Source organism: Leptodactylus fuscus, chromosome 2 (assembly GCF_031893055.1).
Source record: "Leptodactylus fuscus isolate aLepFus1 chromosome 2, aLepFus1.hap2, whole genome shotgun sequence".
NCBI classification, from domain to species: Eukaryota; Metazoa; Chordata; class Amphibia; order Anura; family Leptodactylidae; genus Leptodactylus; species Leptodactylus fuscus.
The window spans coordinates 135,130,019-135,154,157 of NC_134266.1; the positions used below are offsets into that span (position 1 = coordinate 135,130,019).

Genomic DNA, 24,139 nt, shown 5'->3' on the forward strand with positions numbered 1-24,139 from the left:
ATGATGGACGTATAAAGACAGTTCAGTTGACATACATAGCAGGGGGCTTTCAGGTAGATAACCACCCAAGCATTTGCTTCCCCTTAAAATAGTAAGTCATAGGCTAAGGACCTGTGTAGTGGGCCACAGCAAAAAAGCTTTGCAGGAAATACCGCAGCGGAAATTCATTGTGGTTTTTCACACAGCGCTTTTCACAGAAAGTCTGGAGAGTTTTCCCCTGCGGGTTTTCTATTTCAATTATACCTACTGGGAAACCACCAAACGTAACGGTTTTGGAAATCGCAGAATTTCCGCTACGTGTTTCTCTGCAAAGTGTGGAAGGGATTCACTACAATCCCATCGACTTTGCAGAGACTGTAAAATGCCATATGGGGTCCTGGTCTTAGGGCCCCTTCACACGGAGGATACTCTGGCTAATTTGGAACGTGTAAATGTTCCGAATCAGCAGCGTTTAAAGCAGGTCCCATTGCTTTCTATGGGAGCCGGCATACGTGTGCTCCCCATAGAAATGAATGGGCTGCTTTTTCTCATTCATTTCTATGGGGAGCGCGCATATGCCGGCTCCCATAGAAAGCAATGGGACCTGCTTTAAACGCTGCTGATTCGGAATGTTTACACGTTCCAAATCAGTCAGAGTATCCTCCGTGTGAAGGGGCCCTTAAGTGGATACTCATTGTCTTTGTGGCTGCCTCTAAATAGCTGAATGCAATTCTAAGCTGTTTACATCAGCCCTATAGAAATTAGAGGAGAGGAAGTGTGACCACCACTACGTCCCAACTCTTCGATTGTGCTTTGGATCTCCATTTTATTGCTTAGTAGAGATCCCAGAGGTACTGTAAGGTCCCAACTATCAGCCATTTATCATCTATAGTGTGTCTAGGTAATAAATGTGGGACATCTGTTTTAAAGGGAACCTGTTACATTAAACATACAATGTGATCTACCATGGGTTATGAGATGCTGAGCTGATTGATTATATACAGTATTTTTGTGGAAAAGGTTTTAGCATAACTTTAGTTAAACTTTATTCATTTAAAGGTATTCTATCATTAGAATACCCTTTTTAAACTAAATACACGTAGGAATTGCCTTAAGAAAGGCTATTCTTCTCTTACCTTTATTATTCTGATCTGCGCCTCCGTTCCTGAGAAATATCTTCATTCTTCCTTATGTAATTGAGTTTTTTTGCAGCACTTGGGACATCCTCAGTGCTGCTTGAAAATTCTCCAGCAATGCCCCTGTTTTCTTCTCCGCCTCTTCTCTCGTGCTTTCATTGCGTCTTTGTCCAAAATCGCTTACTGCACAAGTCAGTCGGCCATTTTCCTGTGGCCGAACAGGAGAGGTCACAGGAAAATGGCTAATGGACATGCACTTTTGGCCGAAAACGCAATGGGAGCGCGAGAGAACAGTTGGTCCAGAGAAGAAGACAGAGGTGTTACTGGAGAGTTTTCAAGCAGCGCTGGGGACACCCCCAGTGCTGCAAGAAAACTTAATTACATAAGGAAGAAAGAAGATATTTCTCAGGAACGGCGACGCGGATCAGAATAATAAAGGTAAGAGAAGAATAGCCTTTCTTAGGCTATTCGTACATGTATTTAGTTTAAAAAGGGTATTCTAATGATAGAATCCCTTCAAATCCCTGGCAAGTTTTGGTAAATTGGGCAGAACTACTCAGTGATTGAGAGATATCTTTATCTTTCCAAACTAATATTTGGAAAACTGTCAATCAATAAATAGGACCATCCATTGGATTCTTGAGGTCACAAAGAACAGGAATGTAAATGAATGAAATACAAGTAATACTGAATCATTTCCCACAAACCATGTATCAATCTGCTCAGGTCCTCCTGCTCTATAACTCTGCTCATTGACTGCAAAGCATTTGCAAGGTGATACGTTCATGTTGAAATGATACTCCACTTATTTCACCTTGGAAAAGCCTATTTTCCCCTAAAATTGTGCCTGCTTTGCACACCATAGAAAGATATGGCACATATTTAAAGCACATTGCTCAACTGTTCCCAGAGATTTGGTGCAGACCCAGAACTGTAATTTACAGTATCAAATAAATGAGCTATAGCTACTGTACGTGATAAAATCCCTATTTATTATACAGCATTTCACAATGTATTTGGTGCCTGGGTTAGTATTGTACTCCTACAGCAGATTTTATGTTATACAATAACTCCCATTTGTACTATTGTATGTGTATTTAATATACTGATATTCTACTCATAGAAGTCATATAGATTATATCTAGGATTCATCACTGGGAGCATTATTCTGCTTTTGAGTCTCATTCAGCTGACTGCCCAATGTATTGTCAAACAAGTATTTGGTGATATCTGATCGAGTACCAAAATTTGGTAGAAATAAGCGGTATGCATTTACATCTCTAGCAAAGTTTGGAGCAGATCAAGCAAATAAAAGGTGGGGTTAGGCTTACAGGTAAACTCCATGACTGAAGCTCAGTACCAACTAACCAATATTATCAACTGTAAAAGTGGTAAGATGGTAAGCTGGTATAAATATATAATATTTTTAATATTTTTTCCCTTTCTTTGATGCTATTAGATTCTCTCTTTTTGTATCCTAAACTCCTAATGTCAGAGGTATATGGCATCTCACTCAGAGAGCTTCCAGACCAGGATTAAATAAGGAGGGTGAGAGATGACACCGTTTGCCCTGACTGACTTAGAAATGAGTGGGAGAGAGAAGAAAAGCAAGCTGGGATACCATGGAAACCCTCACAGTATCTATGCCCACACTACATCATATATAGCTACGAGCGAATGTCTTCAGAATGGAAATATATCCTAAAGCTGGTCAAAAAGAAGGTACTATTCTTATTATTGGAAGAATTAGCCATTGTAACAAGATATGGGCCTTTGAGACAGCTCTCCTCAGTCTCCCTCTTAGTAAAGCACATTTACCTCAGTATATATGTGTCAGTTATCTAATAATCTCCTTTTGGGGGTGGTTTATTAAATTATTCTGTCCTCATTTTAATGGAAATGAAACTTCCCATGTACTGAATTAGGGGGCATTCACATGGAGTAACGTGGCGCTGATTCTGGCATGATAACTCGTGTAAGAATCAGCGCTGATAAAAAGACTCCCATTGACTTCAATGGGTTTCGTTTAACTCGTGTAACACATTGAAGTCAATGGAGTCTTTTTATCAGCGCTGATTTTTACACGAGTTATCGTGCCAGAATCGGTGCCACATTACTAGGTGTGAATGCCCCCTTACAGGTGAGTCTGTGTTATAGTCGGGAGCCAATCTGAAAAGACAGAGCTTCAGGGAAGTGAGAGATTGAGCAATAGCATGAACCTATAAAGAGATAGGAGGTGTGTGTTTTAGGTCCACTCACACTGAGGAAAATGGTGCTTTATATGGCGCTGAATTTTCAGCGCTGAAAAAAAGCCTCCTATTGATTTCAATGGGTTCCATTAGCTTTTATTTCCACCAGCAGAAAATTCTGCTAGTGGAAAAAAAAGCTAGAAAAACCCAATGAAATCACTGGGAGGCTTTTTTTCAGCATGGAAAATTCAGCACCAAATAAAGCGCCATTTTTCTCCAAGTGAATGGACGCTTAGGGCTCATTCACACGGGGGGCAGTGGGGCAGATTTTGGCACCAAGAGTCAAAAACCGACTGCCACGACCGTTGCGGTTTCCCCCTCTGGAGTCGGCTCAAATGAATGGGCTGACTCCGGAGGTTGCTGCCACCAGGAGGAAGCCGTGGCTCGGAGAGTCGCGGAATCCGCCTGAAGAAAGGCCAGCTTGCTTCATTTTTCCGCTAGCGGCAACATGCCGCCAGCGGAAAAAAGGACGCTAGTGGTCTCCATAGACCACCATTGTATTGAGGCATTTTGAGGTGAAATCCGCTGTAGAAATCCGCCTGCTTGCCCCCGTGTGAACTAGCCCTTAGACTACTTCATACTCCCTGTAGTTTAGCTGTAATAGTTCTCTGCCACTAATATTAAACAATAATGATCTGAGCAGCAAAGTATGAGAGAAATAAATAGCAAGCAATCATCCTTTGGATGTACTGAGATCAATGCTGAGTACCTGACTGGACAGTCAGACGCACAAATCACATAAGTAATGGCGAGATCATAACATATTTCTTGAATCAGATGAGACATCACTGTGCATATCAAACATATACGTAAAATAATTTATTCAAGGGGTGGCAAATAAAAAGAAGCAAAAATTTGGGGTGTTACTCACAACCAAAAGACTATTTGGCATAAAAGATGGACAACATGATGAATGTATCACTGAAAAAGATATTTGGCAAAACAGAGAGAGGAGAAAAATTACAGTTAAGAAAAATTGAGCAAAAACGGTATGTGGAGGATTAAGAAAAGAGGGCAAGAGAATAATGAGGGAGAGCAGCCTGCAAAGCACTGTGTGCCGGCCGTAATATCACATTATACACAACATGAGCTCTGTTAACAAGCAAAAGAGCCTTTTATGTGTGTGCTACAACTCACTGTGACAGCACTTACAGGCTCCGTCTGAATGTTACGCATGGAAATACTAGCCTGCTTCTGCAGCAGAGCTCAAGGTAAAATGTAGAACAGAGAGGAGGACATGATGCGTCTTTGGGCGAAAAAAAACAGGGGTGGCAGCTATGTTATCGTTTACATGTAATGAGGGATAAAGAAAAACCAGTTAATGTGGCAAAAAGTCAATGCAATCATGTTTTAAGAAAAACAAAATTCATACTTTAGCATTGCTAGTAAACCTTCACTGGCCTTATGACTGACCCAATATATTAGTTTGCTTGTATAACCTTTTTATAATTTTAAGATGTTTTTATAGTTACTGTATCTCACTAATGGAATGAATTCTATTAAGTTATGACACTTGACTCCCATTAGCTGTACTATGCAGATTACTCAGAAATAAAGGAAACTTTTATAATATTGCATTCATTCACATGAACCTATAAATGGCTGGCTCGGTTTTATAAGCCAGTATCTGTCAATGGAATATTTTCACTTCTTTTGTATACCTATGTGTATGCTTACCTGAATGTCCTCAAAGGATGGTATATAGGTGGCTCTCTTATACGTATCTGTCACATTGCGCAAGATCTCAACACAGAACAGAAGGTCTCCACTATAGTAGTTCTTAGTTGAAACCAACTCCAACATGCTTCGCACTACCTGTGTCATCCCTTGACCCGCCAGTAAACGCTGACCTTTTGCCAAATGTTCACGGAGCTGTAGAAAAAAACAGGATATGAATTGATTTACACATCGTAACATTATAATAACATGGACAGCTTTAGGCCGGGGCCTCACATTGTGAAAAAGCAGCATTTTGGCCACGGCCTAGGTAAAAAATGCTGTGTTTTACATTACCTGCAAAGTGGATGGGATTCTGGATAATTGCAGAAAGAATCTGCAGAACAAATGCTGCAACTTCAAAAACACTCATGTTTTTGTAAATCGCATCATGTCCATTATATCTACGGAAACTCTGGCGTTTTCCGTATAGGCATAACAGAGATGGGTTCCTGCTGTGGTCTTTTCCCCAGCGTTTTTTTGGCGGCGACTCGCCACATGGGGCCTTAGCATTAACACTGTTTTAATCATTAATTTTCTTCTTAAATACAATATTAAACACATTTTAAATAATCATTTCAATTTCCCTACCTTTTTGGTGCTATAGACTTTGTATAACTCTTGCAATTCCTTCTACTTTTGACATAGATTTGACAGCACACTGCCTCCTACTGTGTTGTCTCGCTACTCTCCACCTCCCTTCTCTCAGTGTTAGATATAGTGGGGGGAGGCAGCAGTGGTATGGAGAGGGGAGAAAGTGTCTAAGTCTTCAGCAAGAGCAGATCACACAGGTTGCACTGCATCAGAATTTAGACATGGAGGAAAGCACACAAAAGGCAGGCTTGCACAGGGTTGATCAGGAAGGACAGCACCTACGGAATACTTGGGAGAAAGGAGGAATTATACATTCCTCAATATCAGTGTTTGTCAGCACAACAGAGAAGAAATATGTAATTGGTTGTATAAGGTGAAGGAAGTACAGAAATCAATCAGTACTGAAGCATAAGATCTTGTGAAGGTGGCAACTTGCAGGTACACAACTCAGCATGTACTGGGATGGAAACACATATAAGATTGCGGATTAAAAATTGCTTAAGGAAACGTATAAAAATTAAAGAAGGAATGAAGTTCTGAAACTCAAAGTAGTCACTATCTGGTAAAAATATATATATTTTTTCATTTCAAAGATATCCTTCAACTTTCAAATAGCTATACTATACTATAATAGCTAATTTATGATTTACTATACTGTAAATGTTTTAAACTAACAATGGATTCTATCTATCTATCTATCTATCTATCTATCTATCTATCTATCCAGTGGATGGGCCCCATGGCAAACACTTGAAATGTGCTCCCCCCCCCCAACTGCGACAGACCCCTACCCTGACCACGACCGACCCCCATCCTCCCCCCACAAAAAACTGCATTCCTGCACACACTATTATGCCCCATAGTGACCCCTTCACACAGTGTTATGCCCCATAGTAGCCCCTGCACAAAGTTTTATGCCCTATTGTGGACCACCCATGAACAATTGTTATACTCTGGGGTCTTTTCAGACCCCAGAGTATAATGATCAGAGACCCAGGGAACAATCCTATTAATATTATAAATGTGAAAGTTTGTGGGTTTGTGAGTTTGGATGTTCGGATGTTTGTTCCTCAATCACGCAAAACCCACTCGACCGATTTGGCTGAAATTTTCCACAAACATAGTTAATACACCCGATTGCGCAATAGGCTACTTTTCGTCACAATAACGCACATACGTTTGTGCCAGGAACCCCACAAAACCCAAACTCACACCACCATCTCTGCAATCTCACACACTTTGGACCATAGCAAGCCACAAAATTCCTATTACCCTCTACAGCCTCGCCCCTAACCCCACACAATCTCATATACATATACTTTACCACTTTGCCCCTCACCTTAACGATACTCCTGGAGGCGCTCTATAACGCTCCGGAGCAGCCATGTTTGCCAACCCCCACCGCTCTGACAATCCGCGACACCGCCCACCCATGTCAATACCCCTAGGCGGTCTAATAAATGCAAAAAAAAAAAGTTTAAAAAAAATATATATATATAAAAACAAATAAAAAGGATTAAAAATTCAAATCACCCCCCTTTCCCTAGAACACATATAAAAGTAGTTAAAAACTGTGAAACACATATATGTTAGGTATCCCCGTGTCCAAAATCGCCCGCTCTACAAAGCAATACAAATATTTTTCCTATTCGGTAAACGCCGTAGCGGGAAAAATGGTCAAAAGTGCCAAACCGCCGTTTTTTCACGGTTTTGATTCTGATAAAAATTTTAATAAAAAGTGATCAAAGCAATAACATTTCCCGAAAATGGTAGAACTACAAAGTACACCCGGTCCTGCAAAAAAAGACACCCTATGCATCCCCGTACACTTACGTATAAAAAAAGTTACGGCTGTCGGAATATGGTGACATTTCAAAAAAAAAATTTTTAACATAGTTTTGGATTTTTTTAAGGGGTCAAAATGTAAATAGAACCATATAACTTTGGTATCCCCGGAATCGTAACGAAACTCAGAATACAGGGGACATGTCATTTTGGTTGCACAGTGAACGCCATAAAACCAAAGCCCGTAAGAAAGTTGCAGAAATGCATTTTTTCTTCAAATCCACCCCATTCTGAATTTTTTCCCTGCTTCCCAGTACATTATATAGAATAAATAATGGTGGCATCATGAAGAAAAATTTGTCCCAAAAAAATTAAGACCTCATATGACTGTGGGAGCGGAGAATTAAAAAAGTTATGGGGTTTAGAAGGAGGGGAGTGAAAAACGAAAAACCAACATCAAAAAATGCCATCGGCGGGAAAGGGTTAACTTCAAATACTTCTGTCCCAAAGTCACTATGTAAAGTTTCTCACAACACCATATAGCAGCTCAAATACAAAGTAACTTCAACACAAAAGTCTCACGTATTCTCTGAATTATAGTAAAAACAAAATACAAAGTTACATTTCATATCCCATACCTTATACACACTACGAAAACCTTACCCGCGCCTGTATATACCCACTTCACCGCAGACGAAGTCGCGGGTACCAGCTAGTACAGACATAAAAAACAATGCTACTTACCTTTCCCAGGCTTCAACGCATTCCCTGCTGATTTCGGTCATCTTCAATATTGGTACAGACGTCATGTGAGTTAGGCCTGCATCACAACACACGATAACGCAGGCCTGGCCCACGTGACATCTGGGACGTCATCTAATAGGCCCAAAGCCCACCGGAATGCAGGAGAGGTAAGTAACAGTGTTTTTTATGTTCCCTCACCTCCTCTGGCCCTCCGATCATTATACTCTGAGGTCTGAAAAGATCCCAGAGTATAGTGATAGCACCGTGGGGTTCGCGTGCCCACGGCCTATTAAAAAAAAAAAAAAAACATATCAGGGGCCCACCAGGCCCCCTAATGTCCCGGGCTACTGCTCCTATCCCAGTAGTTACGCCAGTGTATCCATCTGTCTATCTATAGAAAAAATGGAAAGCAGAACTGGGTATACAAAAAGCCTCTCAAGGGTTTAAACTGCCTAGCCACCAGGATATAGCTCTGCAATTCTTAATCAGTGCAAAAAAGGTAGAACTCAAAATGGATGAAAAAAAAGGCAAAGGGTTAATTTATTCCATATATAGCATTTATAGAATAAAGACATCTTTTGCTTTTTTCATCCAATTTGAGCACTTCCTCTATCTATCTATCTATCTATCTATCTATCTATCTATCTATCTATCTATCTAGATATATATATCCAAAAGATTACATTTCAGAAACTCATACATATTTTTCTTAAAAAATTGTTTGAGTGCAAGGACTCTGGAATCTCCTGTGGAGCAGAAAACCTTGCCAACTCTGCAAGCGATTTGCCTGGTTCTAATTTTGGAACAAACTCTATTCCTGGGTTAAACATGGCTCGGTAAATTACTAAGCCTTTTATGGCAGCTGATTAATGAGACTCAGGTTAACTTGCAAAAAGTGCCAAGTCTGGTAACAGACAAAAACACCAGCACAAAATGAATTACACTGATGTCCTCGTAAATTGAGAAATTAGCATACTTTCTAGCCATCATGAAGCATCTCTGTAACTAACCGGCTGCAGAAGTGTGATTATAATCAATACAATTTACTCTTTTCAAGCAGTGACAGATTTATATTACAGGAGATTGCAGACATAGAACTTTCGCTATGTTAAACCTTGGCCATAAGCTGACCCCAATACAAACTATGCCAATTCATTACAACTTTTGGAGGAGTTGCATTTCAGAATTTAAAATACTGTGTAAGATAGCCAGCTCCAGGTGATCAGTTCTATGATATAACTTTTGTCCTTGTCCAGTAACCTAGAAAAATCTGGTTGGCGCTAGTATGGAAAATATAAGCATAAAATGTATTGATCACTGATCTGTCTTGTTTATTGCTTTTCTACATGAATGTCGTTGCCAGATCATGAATGGCAGAACTATAGAGAATTCCATGTCATCCCTCCATTCTACAACTATACACTGCTCAAAAAATAAAGGGAACACTCAAATAACACATCCTAGATCGGAATGAATGAAATATTCTCATTGAATACTTTGCTCTGTACAACGTTGAATGAGATGACAACAAAATCACACAAAAATCATCAATGGAAATCAAATTTATTAACCAATGGAGGCCTGGATTTGCAATCACCCCCAAAATTAAAGAGGAAAAACACACTACAGGCTGATCCAACTTTGATGTAAAAACATGTCAAAATGAGGCTCAGTAGTGTGTGTGGCCTCCACATGCCTGTATGACCTCCCTACAATGCCTGGGCATGCTCCTGATGAGGTTGTGGATGGTCTCCTGAGGAATCTCCTCCCAGATCTGGACTAAAGCATCTGCCAACTCCTGGACCGTCTGTGGTGCAAAGTAACATGCTGTAGGCGCTACCAGGAGACAGGCCAGTACACCAGAAGATGTGGAGGGAGCTGTAGGAGGGCAACAACCCAGCAACAGGACCACTATCTCTGCCTTCATGCAAGGAGGAACAGGAGGAGCACTGCCAGAGCCCTGCAAATGACCTCCAGCAGGCCACAAATGTGCATGTGTCTGCACAAACAGTTAGAAACCAACTCCATGAGGATGTCCACAGATGGGGGTTGTGCTCACAGCCCAACACCGTGCAGGACACTTGGCATTTGCCACAGAACACCAGGATTGGCAACTTCGCCACATGACCAGTTTGGCAGTGGGTCAGTAATGGTGTGAGGTGGCATTTCTTTGGAGGGCTGCACAGCCCTCCATGTGCTCGCCAGAGGAAGCCTGACTGCCATTAGGTACCAAGATGAGATCCTCAGACCCCTTGTGAGACCATATGCTGGCGCGGTTGGCCCTGGGTTCCTCCTAATGCAGGACAATGCCAGACCTCATGACTGGCTTGCTCACAGTAAATCATGCAGGATAGATGTCATGAGAGATCCAAACAGAAGTGGAGGAACAGTGAAGAATTCTTAAGCTTTGTGTATTTGTAATGCCTGAAAAACTTCTCTCAGGCTAAGGTCAGATGGATAGTGTCTGCTGCAGGATGTCCACTATGGATTCAGTCACAGGAAAAAGAACAAGAAGAAGATGGCTGTTTTTTTGCCATGACTGTTATCCGTAATTTCTGATGGCTGGCTTCATTTTCAAACTTTGCATTGCATAGGTCGAAAACCAAACCGCAACTGCACCCACTGCTACATGTTCAGCATGGTGGCTCAGTGGTTAGCGTTGCAGCGCTGGAGTCATGGGTTAGAATCCTGCCAAGGACAACATCTGCAAGGAGTTTGTATGTTCTCCCTGTGTTTGCGTGGGTTTCCTCCCACACGCCAAAGACATACTAATAGAGACTGTAGATTGAGGACAGTGACTGTCAATGTCTGTAAAGCACTGTTGAATATGATGGCGCTATACAAGTAAGCATAATAAATAAAGCCTGCAGCACAAGACACTTTGCGCTGTTTTTCTTTTTTTTTCCCCGTGTTTAGTTGCCGGAGATTTCACACTAGGCTCATCATCTGTGAGTAGGCCACGTGTCCCCCCCCCTCCTGGAGTTGAATCACAATGCTTTTTGGCACTCTTTTGAGGATTTCTCCACTCCATAAGCATCTGAATGTGTTTCCTATTGATTTCAATGGGATTCAATCTAAAATTAATGAGACTAAAAACACTATGCAGACAAAAATGTGCTAAAATTCAAAATATTGAAAAATACAGCACTGAAAAAAGCTCAGATTTTTTAGGTTGTTTTTTTCAGTTTGACAAAAAAAAAGAAGCAAGGGAAACTCAGCCTAAGGCTGTGAAGATTCAGAAAATATATTACACAGCATCTTGTCATAACATCTAGAATAGGAATAATTCAGTGAAATGAATCAATTTATTTCCAGTGTAATACAATAACAAGGACATAAGAAAATATATTGTGTAATGTCACCTGTAAGATGAGCATACATGGTCACACGGCACCAGGCCTCAGGCAGCAGCAAGACATTGCAAGATGGCTGATGATGGGGCTCTCCATGGTGACCTCAATAAGGCAGAACCCAGGGAGAATAGCCTGCCTCTAGGCCTAGCCATCACTTAGTCACCTGGGTAGTATAATAACTGGGTAGTATGTTATAATTGACCCAATTTTTTTTATACATATGCATATATTGTATACTGCCATATTTGTATGTAGTATAGTAAATGTATTGGATCATGCACCACCTGTGGACCATTCAGTGTCTACTTCCTATCTTTGCTTTGGTTTCTCTTACATAATGGATTGGTCACTGTAACATTACTATAAAATACATTTATAATGGATATTTAATTTCCAGTGATCCTAAATAACAATACGTAAACAGACTGTTCATTATATTTATAAAGCTATCTATACAAATATTCTAATCTCGACAACTACCAAAAAGCATTAGAAATGAACAAAGATAAAGGAAGCATTCAGATCATGCTCATTCACCTGGGACTGAACATAGCCCAAAATTCAGATTTTGGAATGTCACCCGTGTGCTGCCTGTGCTCCTTTCATTTAATGAATAGGAGTCACGAAAACAGGCAAAATCGGACAGGAATAGGATTTGTTCCATATTTTGCCGTTTTGCACTGTTGGCCAACAAACGTGGCCGTGTAATTCATGGTCATGTGTATGGGCCCTTAGAAATAAATGGGTCTGTGTGCTATCCAGGAAAACCCCGGCTAGCACACTGACTTAGCACACAGTCGTCTGCAAGGGGCTTAATCTGAGTAAAGACTCCATGCCAAGTTGAGCTTCACTAGTTATGTAACTATGTGTTCAGTCTCATTTCAAGTGTTTCCGACAAGTAAGATGCTACAACTATTTTTATTCCGCTCTTCTAAAATGAACTTTTAAGCCAAATAAATGGTGTCATTAATTGAGTCATAAGCAGCTGTCAACACTTATTCAACCCTGGTAAAATGTAGAACATGGGAAAGCGGGATTTTAATGAAATAGCGCATGGTGATTAAGCAGACAACGTCCTCTAATATTTCTCCTCCGTCTGAGTCAGAGTTTTTAATCAAACCCCACGGAGACTTCTATACAAATGCAAAAGTGGTCATTACACTAGCACTGTATTTGTTTCATAGTCCAGAATGCAGTCAATGCTGACAATAGCCAGTCATGATCATTTGGCAGCCATCAATGTAACAGGTCAATTAACACTGCACAAAATTACTCTAAAAGCTTTTCTAGGCTTTATGAGAGCAGTAACCCTTTAAAGCCTCCTGTCTTTAAACACTACATTACTGTACTCATACATTTTGATATATTAAATTCCATAAAACACTGTTAGCTTTGTGCTAGTTTGGTAGGTAGTCATGGTTGTTGTCACCCATATTCTTGTAACAAACCGCATCCAGTCATTTCAACACCTTCTATGATGTTAAAAAGTCACAGCAAGTAGAACAATCCATCACCGCAACGTGATGAATTAAGTATGACATAAATTAAAGTACTCCAAAGCTAATGTCATATTTGCTACATTAGAATAATAGCTTGGAAGGTCGCCCTCACACCCACACAAGTATTGTATGCATGTAGCCGTCGTTATTTATTTACTGCTTCACTCCTGTTCCAGAATGGCTTGAGTATTATTTATATGCACATGTTACGGTATGTACAGGCTGAAATCATTTATTGGGAGTAAAGAAATAAAGGTAGATTACATGGATAAATCAGAAGTTGAATCCCCTTCCTCTGTCAGTGTTTTACACTAGGCAGATTTTGGGGGGGGAATTAGGAAGTTTCTGACCATTTACAGAGATCCTACAATCAGGAAAATCAGATATACAGGCTGAAGATGAGAAAGATGCCACTCTGCCCATAACAGAGGTCTATAAATAGAGGTGAGCAAATGGATTTAACATTCAGTCTGAATGAGTCAGATGAATCACTCAAAATTACGGTTGCCATTTTAGGATCAGGAGAAGGCAGAGAAGATAGAAGATCACATGACCTCAAGCACCTCGGCAAGCTTTCCTGTAATGCCTTGAAGGTAGTGCTCAGCCAGTTATAAGGTGTAAAGTCACTGATGACTCACTCGAAGAAACACCTTCATCTTATGGTAAATGATGCTGGAAAGAAGGTCTCAGAGAACCGAGCCTGAGAATCCCGAGTTAAAACCCCCAAAACAGAATAATACACATAATACTGTCACATAGATAGTGGATTATCTTTTAACATTGATGTTTATGTCTAAGAGACATTAACAGATGGTCGGACATTATACTATACATTTTTTTTCTTCTGGGCATGCTCTGAAAGTGGAACAAAACATGAATAGTATAAAAACAGACATTAATGAGGACCTTTCATGTCCTCAGGCACACGCGGTTTTAAGCGCACTGTCGCCTTTCCCGTTATGTGCCCCGGAGCTGGAGATATCGGCGCAGTTACCTATATCTCTTCAGTGTCAGAAGGACTTTTTTGACAGTCTAGCCGGGCTGTAACGCCCTCCTGACAGTACTGTCCATAGCTCTGTATTGTCAGAGGGGGCATTCCTTACCACCCAGCTACGATGCTAAGCTGTGAGACAGGTCCCTCCCCCGACAGTACTTGTCCATTGACTAGTACTGGGGGGTGTTCCTCACCGTTCAGCATCATCGCTGGGTAGTAAGGAACCCCCTCCTCTAACAGTACAGAGCTATAGACAGTACTGTCAGGAGGAACGTTCCTCACAGCTCGGCTAGACTGTCAGAAATGCCTTTCTGACAGTGAAGAGAGATTGGTAACGGCACCGATATCTCTTCCCCCAGGGGCACATAACAGGAAAGCCAACAGTGCGCTGAATTCAGCGCACTGTCTGCTTTCTAGAGGTGTATGAAACCATAAGTGCCAAAGGACATGAAAAGTCCTCTTTAATGGATACTAACTAATATTAAATTGTGAAATTAAAGGACACATGAATATCAGTTAGTGTCCATTAATGTCCATTATGATAGGCGTATGTTCTTTGTTTCTGAATGAACATCCAATGAAAGTGTGAAAACCCCCTATCAGATGTTTTTTTAATAGTAAAAACGGATACAACTATGCATTTAAAAACAGATCCATTTAGTTGAACTTGAATAGTTTTGAGGTTTGTCCCCTGGTTTGTTATGAAAGTGTTATTATTATACTCTGGGGTCTCCTCAGTCCCCAGAGTATAATAAACGAAGGCAAGGGTAGGTGTGTAAAAGAATTAAAACAGGTATACTCACCTCTCCTGCGCCTTCTTCTGGCCTCTTCTTTAAACCAGCATCATGATGTCAGCACGCCCCATATGACTGCTGAGGCACAATCACAAGCCTATGATGTGATCCGGAGGCGCGTGACATCATTCAGGGCTAGATTAAGTCACCAGGAGACCACTGGATGCCCAGGAGAAGTGAGTGTACTTGTTTTGGGATTGTTACAATTTTTTGGATACAGACACAAAACAAAAAAATGAGCGTATTTTTCTTTTTCAAGCTCAAATTTATACAGTGCCACCTATTATACTTAAGTTCAGTCTGTCTGTTTTCTAAGTGAAACATTTTACTGTTCTGTGTGACAATGTATAAAAAAGAAAATGGTTTCCAAAAGTAGATTACATGAATAAGTTAGAAGTTGGATGCCCCTGCACTGTTTTATAACAGATAACTGTGGCATATTTTTCTGTCAATAGAGTGCCATTATATAAGTCCGTGTCCAAGCGACAATTTTGTGATATATGTCAAGTTTTCTGCATACAGTGCATCGAAAAATTGCTGCAATTTCTGCTGCAAGCTAGCATTTTTGTGGCAATGTCCATTATATTTCAGTTTTTATCTTAGTGAATTTTTTTTCCAAATTAATTTTTATTCACAGAAATTTAAACCCTGACGGGATAGGGTTCTGTTGCCAGCTGACATATTGTTGTGCAGCAAGTATTCGACTCTCTCGTTGCTGGCATTTTCTCTTCAGATGCCTTCACAAATGTAACCATTCTTGGAGCAAGATTGAAGGGCAGTGATCCATTACATGATGGATGGGAGCCTATTGAAGGCTCCCATACCTCTCATTGCAGTGCTTCCATTACATGCTGCCACATAGGCCAGCTCCCATGTACATTCTACACAATATTAAGTGGAACCATTTTGTACAATTAGTCCTTCAAAAAATAAGCCCGATGAAGCTTTGTGAATGTAAAAATAAAAGAGATATGGCTTTTTGAAAGCAGGGAGTAAAAACAGAAAATGCAAAAGAATTCATGATAGCTGAAAAAAACACTAGAGGAAAAAAATTGCTAGTGACTCCCACTGAAATTAATGGGAGGCATTTTTTCAAGCAGATTTTGAGGCAGATTCCACTTACAATGAGTGTATATAAAGAAATGGTTGATGAAATGGTGCATAAATGTATATGTATTTATGTGTGTACAGATGTGTATGTAATTATGAGTGTATATAACACTGCGATTCTACTGAGATGGCGAAATTTACATTATGCTGTATTTATCTATGCCCTGGGTGTGTAGCTACAATGTGTATAGAGTACAGTCTATAGCTGATTTTGTTCATGTCAGCAATGTTAGGGTGCTTTCACATTACGTTTTGTAGGTCCGCCTGACTGACACGTTTTTACAGCTGTTTACCTTATAAAAACGTGTCAGTCTGCGGACCCATTGACTCCAATGAAAAAAAAAATACTTTGTTGTGGCTTGAAAATAGTTATATAGTTACATAGTTGATGAGGTTGGATAAAGACATTAGTCCATCAAGTCCAACCTATAACCCTACAATCCCTACAGTGTTGATCCAGGGGAAGGAAAAAACCCCATCAGGCTCATGCCAATTGCCCTGTTTCAGGGGAAAAAATTCCTTCCCGACTCCAGATCTGGCAGTCAGTAAAAAAAAACCTGGATCAACGTGTCCTTAAAATCTAGAGTCCATAACCTGTTATATTTTTCTCTTCAAAAAAGGCATCCAGGCCCATTTTGAATGTCCGTCTCCATTATTTCAAATGGACAGAAAAGCGTGTACTACTACGCTTTTCTGTCCTTTACCCACAGCAGATCCGTGATGAACCGTTCTCCTTTTCCTTCACTTCTCTATGGGATCGTTTATACTACCGTGGGTATCCGACAGCTAGTGTCCGCTGCTAATGTCCGTAAAAAATCTTGTGCGGACATTAGCAGCGGACACTAGCTGTGTCCGTGACATTTTTCATTGATTTAAATGGACATCGGGTGCGATCTTTTACTGTCCGTGTCTGTCCTTAAGTGTCTGTTCCCAAAGATGTCCGACTTTTCAAGCGGACAGCAAAACCCGACATGTAGGTTTTTGTTGTCCGCTTGAAAAGTCGGACATCTTTGGGAATGGACAGTTAAGGACACCCACAGACAGTAAAAGAACGCACCTGATCTCCATTTAAATCAATGAAAAATGTCACAGACACAGCTAGTGTCCGCTGCTAATGTCCGCACAAGATTTTTCGCGGACACTAGCTGTCGGACACCGACAGTAGTGTGAACGCTCCCTATGTGAACGGCTGCCAGACATCTGCAGCCACTTTGTATCCTGTTATTCAGTCCGTTTATGAGCCCACCCCACCCCCATTAACTACAACTCCGCCCCTTGTGCATGGATGGAAGAAGAATGAGAAGCCGGAGGAGAAGGAGAGGAACTTTTCAAAAGGTAAACACGAACTCCTCCTCCTCTATCCTCTCCTCCCTTCCCTGGTCACAGCACTAAAGATTCTGTCATTGTGATCCCCTTAGGGAGTAATGTCTGCCCCTCCCTTACCTTGTCCCAGCAGGAATCACTCTGCCATTTGTGACATCTTACGCTAGGTTCACACCTGCATTCTGGTTTCCGTTTTGTGCTTTCCGTCTTCTGCGTGCCAGAAGACGGAAAGCACAGACCGGGTCCGCCCGTGAGCGTTTTATGCTCTCCGCTGCGAAACCGGAATTTTTAATCCGGACACAGAGTACTGCATGTCCGACTCTGTGTCCGGATCATAAAACCCGGTTTCGCGGCGAAGAGCGTAAAACGCTCACGGCCGGACAGCTTTCTCACCCATTCAAATGAATGGGTGAGAGAGACTCCTGCAGGTTTCCGTCTCCTGCTCTGTTTTTTGCAGGAAATGGAAACCTGCAGAACGGACACCTGGGCGCAGATGTGAACGAGCCCTTAATGGTATTGTTTCTTTTATCTGCTGCTAGTCCCTGAACCCAGTCTGTTGCAGGGGCAGTACTCGGAGCAGCAGATAAAAGAAACCATACCATGGAGATGTCACAAATGGCAGAGTGATTCCTGCTGGGACAACGTAAGGGAGGGGACAGACATTTACTTTAAGGGGCTCACAATGGCAGAATATCTAGTGCTGGGACCAGGGGTGGGGGAAGGGGTAGCAGCCATTAGGGGCAACACACTTGGGGGGGGGGGGCAGTGGAGCTGTCCCCCCAAGCACAAGTCACAGCACTTTTTTTTTGTCATTTGTGCTGTGACTTGTAGTGCTTGGGGACAGCTCCTCTTTCTATAAACAAACTTTAATTAGTGTTTCACAAGGTAAACATAAAAAATGATCCATTTTTTTTTTAGCAAAAAACTGATGCAAACTGATGCAAATAGATGTACATCCGTTAACACATCAGTCTTTTTGCTGCCTGAATTGACATCAGTTTGTATGAGTTTTTTGGATTAAAATAACGGATCCGTTTAACTGATCAGTTAAACTGATGTGAAAAACGTGATGTGAAAGGACCCTTATTCCAAAATTATAGGAGAAAAAACGGGCAATATGGTGGCTCAGTGGTTAGTACTGTAGCCTTGCAATGCTGGAGTCCTGGGTTCTTTTCACACACTTCAAAGATGTACTGATCTGGAATGTACAGTCATGGTCAAAAGTTTTGAGAATGATACAAATATTAATTTTTACAAAGTCTACTGCATCAGTTTTCCTAATGGCAATTTGCATATACTCCGGAATGTTATAAAGAGTGATCAGCTTAACAGCAATTACTTGCAAAGTCAATATTTGCCTAGAAAATGAACTTTATCCCCCCAAAACACATTTCAACATCATTGCAGCCCTGCCTTAAAAGGACCAGCTAACATCGTTTCAGTGATTGCTCCATTAACACAGGTGTGGGTGTTGATGAGAACAGGGCTGGAGATCAATCTATCATGATTAAGTAAGAATGACACCACTGGACACTTTAAAAGGAGGCTGGTGCTTGGCATCATTGTTTCTCTTCTGTTAACCATGGTTATCTCTCAAGAAACACGTGAAGTCATCATTGCACTGCACAAAAATGGCCTAACAGGGAAGAGTATCGCAGCTAGAAAGATTGCACCTCAGTCAACAATCTATCGCATCATCAAGAACTTCAAGGAGAGAGGTTCCATTGTTGGCAAAAAGGCTCCAGGGCGCCCAAGAAAGACCAGCAAGTGCCAAGACCATCTCTTAAAAGTGTTTCAGCTGTGGGATCGGGCTACATGCAGTGCAGAGCTTACTCAGGAATGGCAGCAGTCAGGTGTGAGTGCAACTGCACGCACTGTGAGGCGGAGACTCTTGGAGCAAGGCCTGGTCTCAAGGAGGGCAGCAAAGAAGCCACTTCTCTCCAGAAAAAACATCAAGGACAGACTGATATTCTGCAAAAGGTACAGGGAGTGGACTGCTGAGGACTGGGGTAAAGTCATTTTCTCTGATGAATCCCCTTTTCGATTGTTTGGGGCATCTGGAAAACAGCTTATTCGGAGAAGACGAGGTGAGCGCTACCACCAGTCTTGTCTCATGCCAACTGTAAAGCATCCTGAAACCATTCATGTGTGGGGTTGCTTCTCAGCCAAGGGAATCAGCTGTCTCACAGTCTTGCCTAAAAACACAGCCATGAATAAAGAATGGTACCAGAATGTCCTCCAAGATCAACTTCTCCCAACCGTCCAAGAGCAGTTTGGCGATCAACAATGCCTTTTCCAGCATGATGGAGCACCTTGCCATAAAGCAAAGGTGATAACTAAATGGCTCAGGGAACAAAACATAGAGATTTTGGGTCCATGGCCTGGAAACTCCCCAGATCTTAATCCCATTGAGAACTTGTGGTCAATCATCAAGAGACGGGTGGACAAACAAAAACCTACAAATTCTGACAAAATGCAAGCATTGATTGTGCAAGAATGGACTGCTATCAGTCTGGATTTGGTCTAGAAGTTGATTGAGAGCATGCCAGGGAGAATTGCAGAGGTCCTGAAGAAGAAGGGTCAACACTGCAAATATTGACTTGCTGCATTAACTCATTCTAACTGTCAATATAAGCTTTTGTTACTCATAATATGATTGCAATTATATTTCTGTATGTGATAAAAACATCTGACAAACACACATAAAAACCAGAGGGCAGCAGATCATGTGAAAATATAAGATTTGTGTCATTCTCAAAACTTTTGGCCATGACTGTAGATTGTAAACACTATATGGGACAGTGACTGAATGTTTTTAAAGCACTGCGGAATATAATCTAGTTATATAAGTAAGGCTGGGTTCACACTTGCACCCAATCTCCATGCAAGCAGCACTTTTCTCTCTGCTTTTTTCAGGTGGAAACCGGTGGACACCATTATAGTTTCTGCGGGTAACTACAGTTTAAGTGGATTGAGTTTCCGTTTTTCGGGTCCCCCAAGATGACCCAAAGAACAGAAACCTGAACGCAAATGTGAACCTAGTGTAAGTAAAGTAAATAAATAAGAACAAAAAAAAAATAACAGAATTGAACAGCAATAGTTGCGTTTCAGGGATGAAGTCCCGTCCCTAGTGCACCACCTGCCTAATATGCATAAAACGACAAAAGTGACACACATAATAAAGGTATGTTTTTATCACTGTAATGTGCTCTGTAACATACTGGTGGCAGTGGAATAAGCTTGAGAGAGGTGATAGACTCCATATATCCTATGATACGCATATTTGGAGATGTCCAGCCAAATGATAGAAAAGAGAAGACATGTCTAGGACAGCGTAAGATGTATTTTTGACTAAACCAACTCCATCACCACCATTATAGAAAAACAAAGGTTGAGCACACAGGTAGCAAATGTTTACAATTGAAGCAAATCAAATGGATTTAATTTACATTGACAAATAAATGCAATAAATTACAGGACTAAATGACAAAATTGATGCATTAGTTGTGCACTCTGTACCCGCAGGTGTTTTAAAAGAAAATTGTAGAGCAGGCAGAATGCCGCACAGATGTGGAAAAAAATATTAACTTTCAAAAATAGACGTGTTAATAGTTATCAAAATGCATAAAATCATATCAATATTTGGTGTGACAACCCTTTGGACGAGGAGTCCTGGAAGTGAAGCTATGTCCTCCATTGAACCCAACTTACAACATCATCAAGTCTGTCTAGGATAACATGAAGAGACAGAAGACAGAAGGAGCCTACATTCATGTTGGTTAGTTGTCCAGAATGTTTAGAATATCCTCTCTGCTGTGTTGCTTCAAAAACGGTGTGTACGTGTACCTAGAATTGATGACATTGATATTTTGATGACAATGGATGGTCAGACCAAGCATTGATTTAATTAGATTTCTCTTTTCTTCATTGACTTTGCTTATTGTTAGTTGACACATATATACCATAGTCAGCAAACACCAAATCCTGTGTGACTATGACTGTCCCTTCATGGGAATGGATTCACCCCATGCAAATTGCCACCACAGTGGTTTCGATAGGTGATAAAATATGTCTCCAAAGTCTACATTTAAGCAGTATTCCAAGCAACCAGCTCAATATTATACTGGAGGTTAATGGGTGAAGACCCCCCTCTCCCTCATGTCTAGCACCAGTTTCTATAGTCATACAATAATCTGTCCATGCAATTAGAATCAGACATACACTCACACATCTATACAACTGGGGTGAAGTGTATCCTTCTTCTAACACACTACTAACTAGGTCACACTTGTTCATCCCTACATAGCTAGGGTCACTGGTAATTTCCACAAATTTAGGGTCAAGAGACCAACAGCTCTTGATGAACAACTCCTGAAAGTTCCTGACCAAATAACATATAAGAAGAAGCAATTGTAACTTTCCCTCTCCTGTTACTACTCCACAAGTGTCCCAACTATTGGTAAGAGCCATTGATGACTCTTGGTACAGTCTATGAATTAGGAAGAAGAAGAGAATGATGGCAGAAATTATAATGTGCAGGATATAAACTATAGATCCGCGATGGTCTTTTAGCTCTGCAAGCAGCCTATTACTCTGCCATGCAGGAAAGATTCAATTGCTCGGGTGAAGTGGCTGCATAAGCCATATAGTCCTATGACTGACTTCATCCTGCATAGTCTGTTCTGAGAGAGACTAGAAGAGAACAGCCAGTATAATCGCTTTACTGCTCAGCAACATCATTCTCTCTGCAAACATCGTGATAGACAGCAGTCATCCATCAGGAATGCATCCTTGGAGGAGAATGCGCCAAATTTATTAAGAAGTGTAGGTCTCTTATCAAATTCGATGCATCTGTAGTGTCTCACTGGGAGCACTACAAGTACACTATTGTGAACTGTAAAATGTGTTTCTATTGTAACTTGCATATAGTTTGCATATAGTGTATAGATTACCCTTTAAAGAAAATGGTCACTAGGAAATTACCTATTATGTAAATCACATTTTCACATTAAACATGGTTTTTTTAAAATTATTTTTGGTGATGTTTTTAATTTTTCATGTCATTATATTTTAAAAAATTCTTAAAAAGCTTGCCGCTAAGTCTAAAATAGTTGGTGACTTCCTCTTTCGTGCTCACTGCGTTCCAATTAATATATGCAAATCAAGTTAAGGCCCTACATTGTGGAAATGCAGAGTTTTTTTGTTGCAGATTTTTGCTGCTTTTTTTGGAGCCGTAGTCAGGAATAGATTTAACAGAAGGGAAACATCTAAGGCCTGGTTCATATCTGCGCATGGGTTTCCGTTCAGAGAGTCCAGTTGGCGATCCCTCGAACAGAAACCTTATCCTCATAAGAAAACAGTTCCCTAAGGAAACCCGCGGACCCCATAAACTATAATGGGGTCCACGTGGTTTCCCCACGAAAAAATGTGAAGAGATAAGTGCTGCTTGTAGTGCTTTTCTCTCTGCATTTTTCATGTGGAGAGGGGAATGGAATGGCCCGAACGCAGATGTGAAATGGTCCTTAATATTACCTTTATATTTTCCATTCCTTTTCAAGCCACCCCTGAGTCTGTCTCAAAAAAACACGGCAAAATCTGCAACAAAAAACAGTACATTTCCACAATGTGGGGCCTATAAGAAGCTGCAGGTGCCTCTGGAGTCATAAACATACTATTCGGACACCCCCAAACTGTGCTTACAAGCAGAAATGGTTGCAGTGGGCCCAGATATACATGAAGACTAATTTTGAAACAATCTTGTTTACTGATAAGTGCCGTGTAAGCAGGAGCGAACCTGCCCCTTTCGCCGCCCAAGGTGAACTACGGAAAGCCGCCCCCCCCCCCCGCTGGTGGTGCAGAGGGGGCGCGGCGAAGTGAAGGGGGCGGGGCTTAGCGCCGTTCGCGGACAGAGAGTAGGCACGGAGACGACCTGCTCTCTGCCTGAGTGTGAGAGGAGGCTGCTGGAGCAGCGCTGCTCCAGTGGCCTCCCCAAACCACCGCTAGGTGCTAAGCCAGTCCAGGACAGCTTGTCCTGGACTGGCTTAGGTAACCAAAAATGCGCCCTCCCTGAGGCCCTGGCATAGCGCCGCCTGAAGCGCTCGCTTCAGGTCGCCTCATGGGAGGTGCGGCGCTGCGTGTAAGACTGAATGGTCCAGATGGATGGAGTAGTGGATAGCTGGTGAATGACCAACATGTCCCAACAAGGCTGCAACATGAGCAAGGAGGTGGCAGAGTCAGGTTTTAGGCTTAGTTTCTAGGTAGCGAGCTGTAGGCCCTTTTATGGTCCCTGAAGTTATGAAAATGACCACTGAAAAGCATATAGAGTTTGTGACTGATCACTTTCTCTCATGGTACAAAATGAAGAACCGTGCCTTCCTTAGCAAAAATCTTCTTCATTCATGACAATGCACCATCTCATGCAGCAAAGTATACTTCTGGGTCATTGGCCGCTATGGGCATAAAAAGGAGAGAAACTCATGGTGTGGTAACCATCCTCTCCTGACCTCAACCTATTAAGAACATTTAGAGTATCCTCAAGCAAAAGATTTTAAATGGCAGTTCACCTCAAAACAGCAGCTCTGGAATGCTAATATGACATCCTGCAAAGGATTCGAGCAGAAACTATCCAAAAATTGGATCTATGAATTGTGAGGGTGATATCAAACATGGGGGCCTATGTGAACATGCAACTTGTCCTATTAAGATGTTTTTGACTGAAATAGCTTATTATTTCAGTAAATGTGACCTCTTAGGCTCCATTCACACGGAGTAACGCCAGGCGTTTTTTGTGTGCATTTTGCACATAGCGCCGCGTTAACGCCGCGTAGCGCCACGTTAACGCCGCGTTAATGCCGGGCAACGCC

The 24,139-nt window shown here is 41.4% G+C and overlaps 1 protein-coding gene across 3 annotated transcripts in view; it reads right to left on the minus strand.

The window, feature by feature from the left end:
• Positions 1-24,139, minus strand: part of ADGRB2 (adhesion G protein-coupled receptor B2) — a 390,112-nt gene that overhangs the window by 52,760 nt on the left and 313,213 nt on the right. For all 3 annotated transcript variants that reach the window (XM_075264673.1, XM_075264671.1, XM_075264672.1), the window contains exon 9: positions 5,042-5,236. In XM_075264673.1, the coding sequence (XP_075120774.1) occupies positions 5,042-5,236 (195 nt within the window). The remainder of the gene's footprint in view (positions 1-5,041; positions 5,237-24,139) is intronic.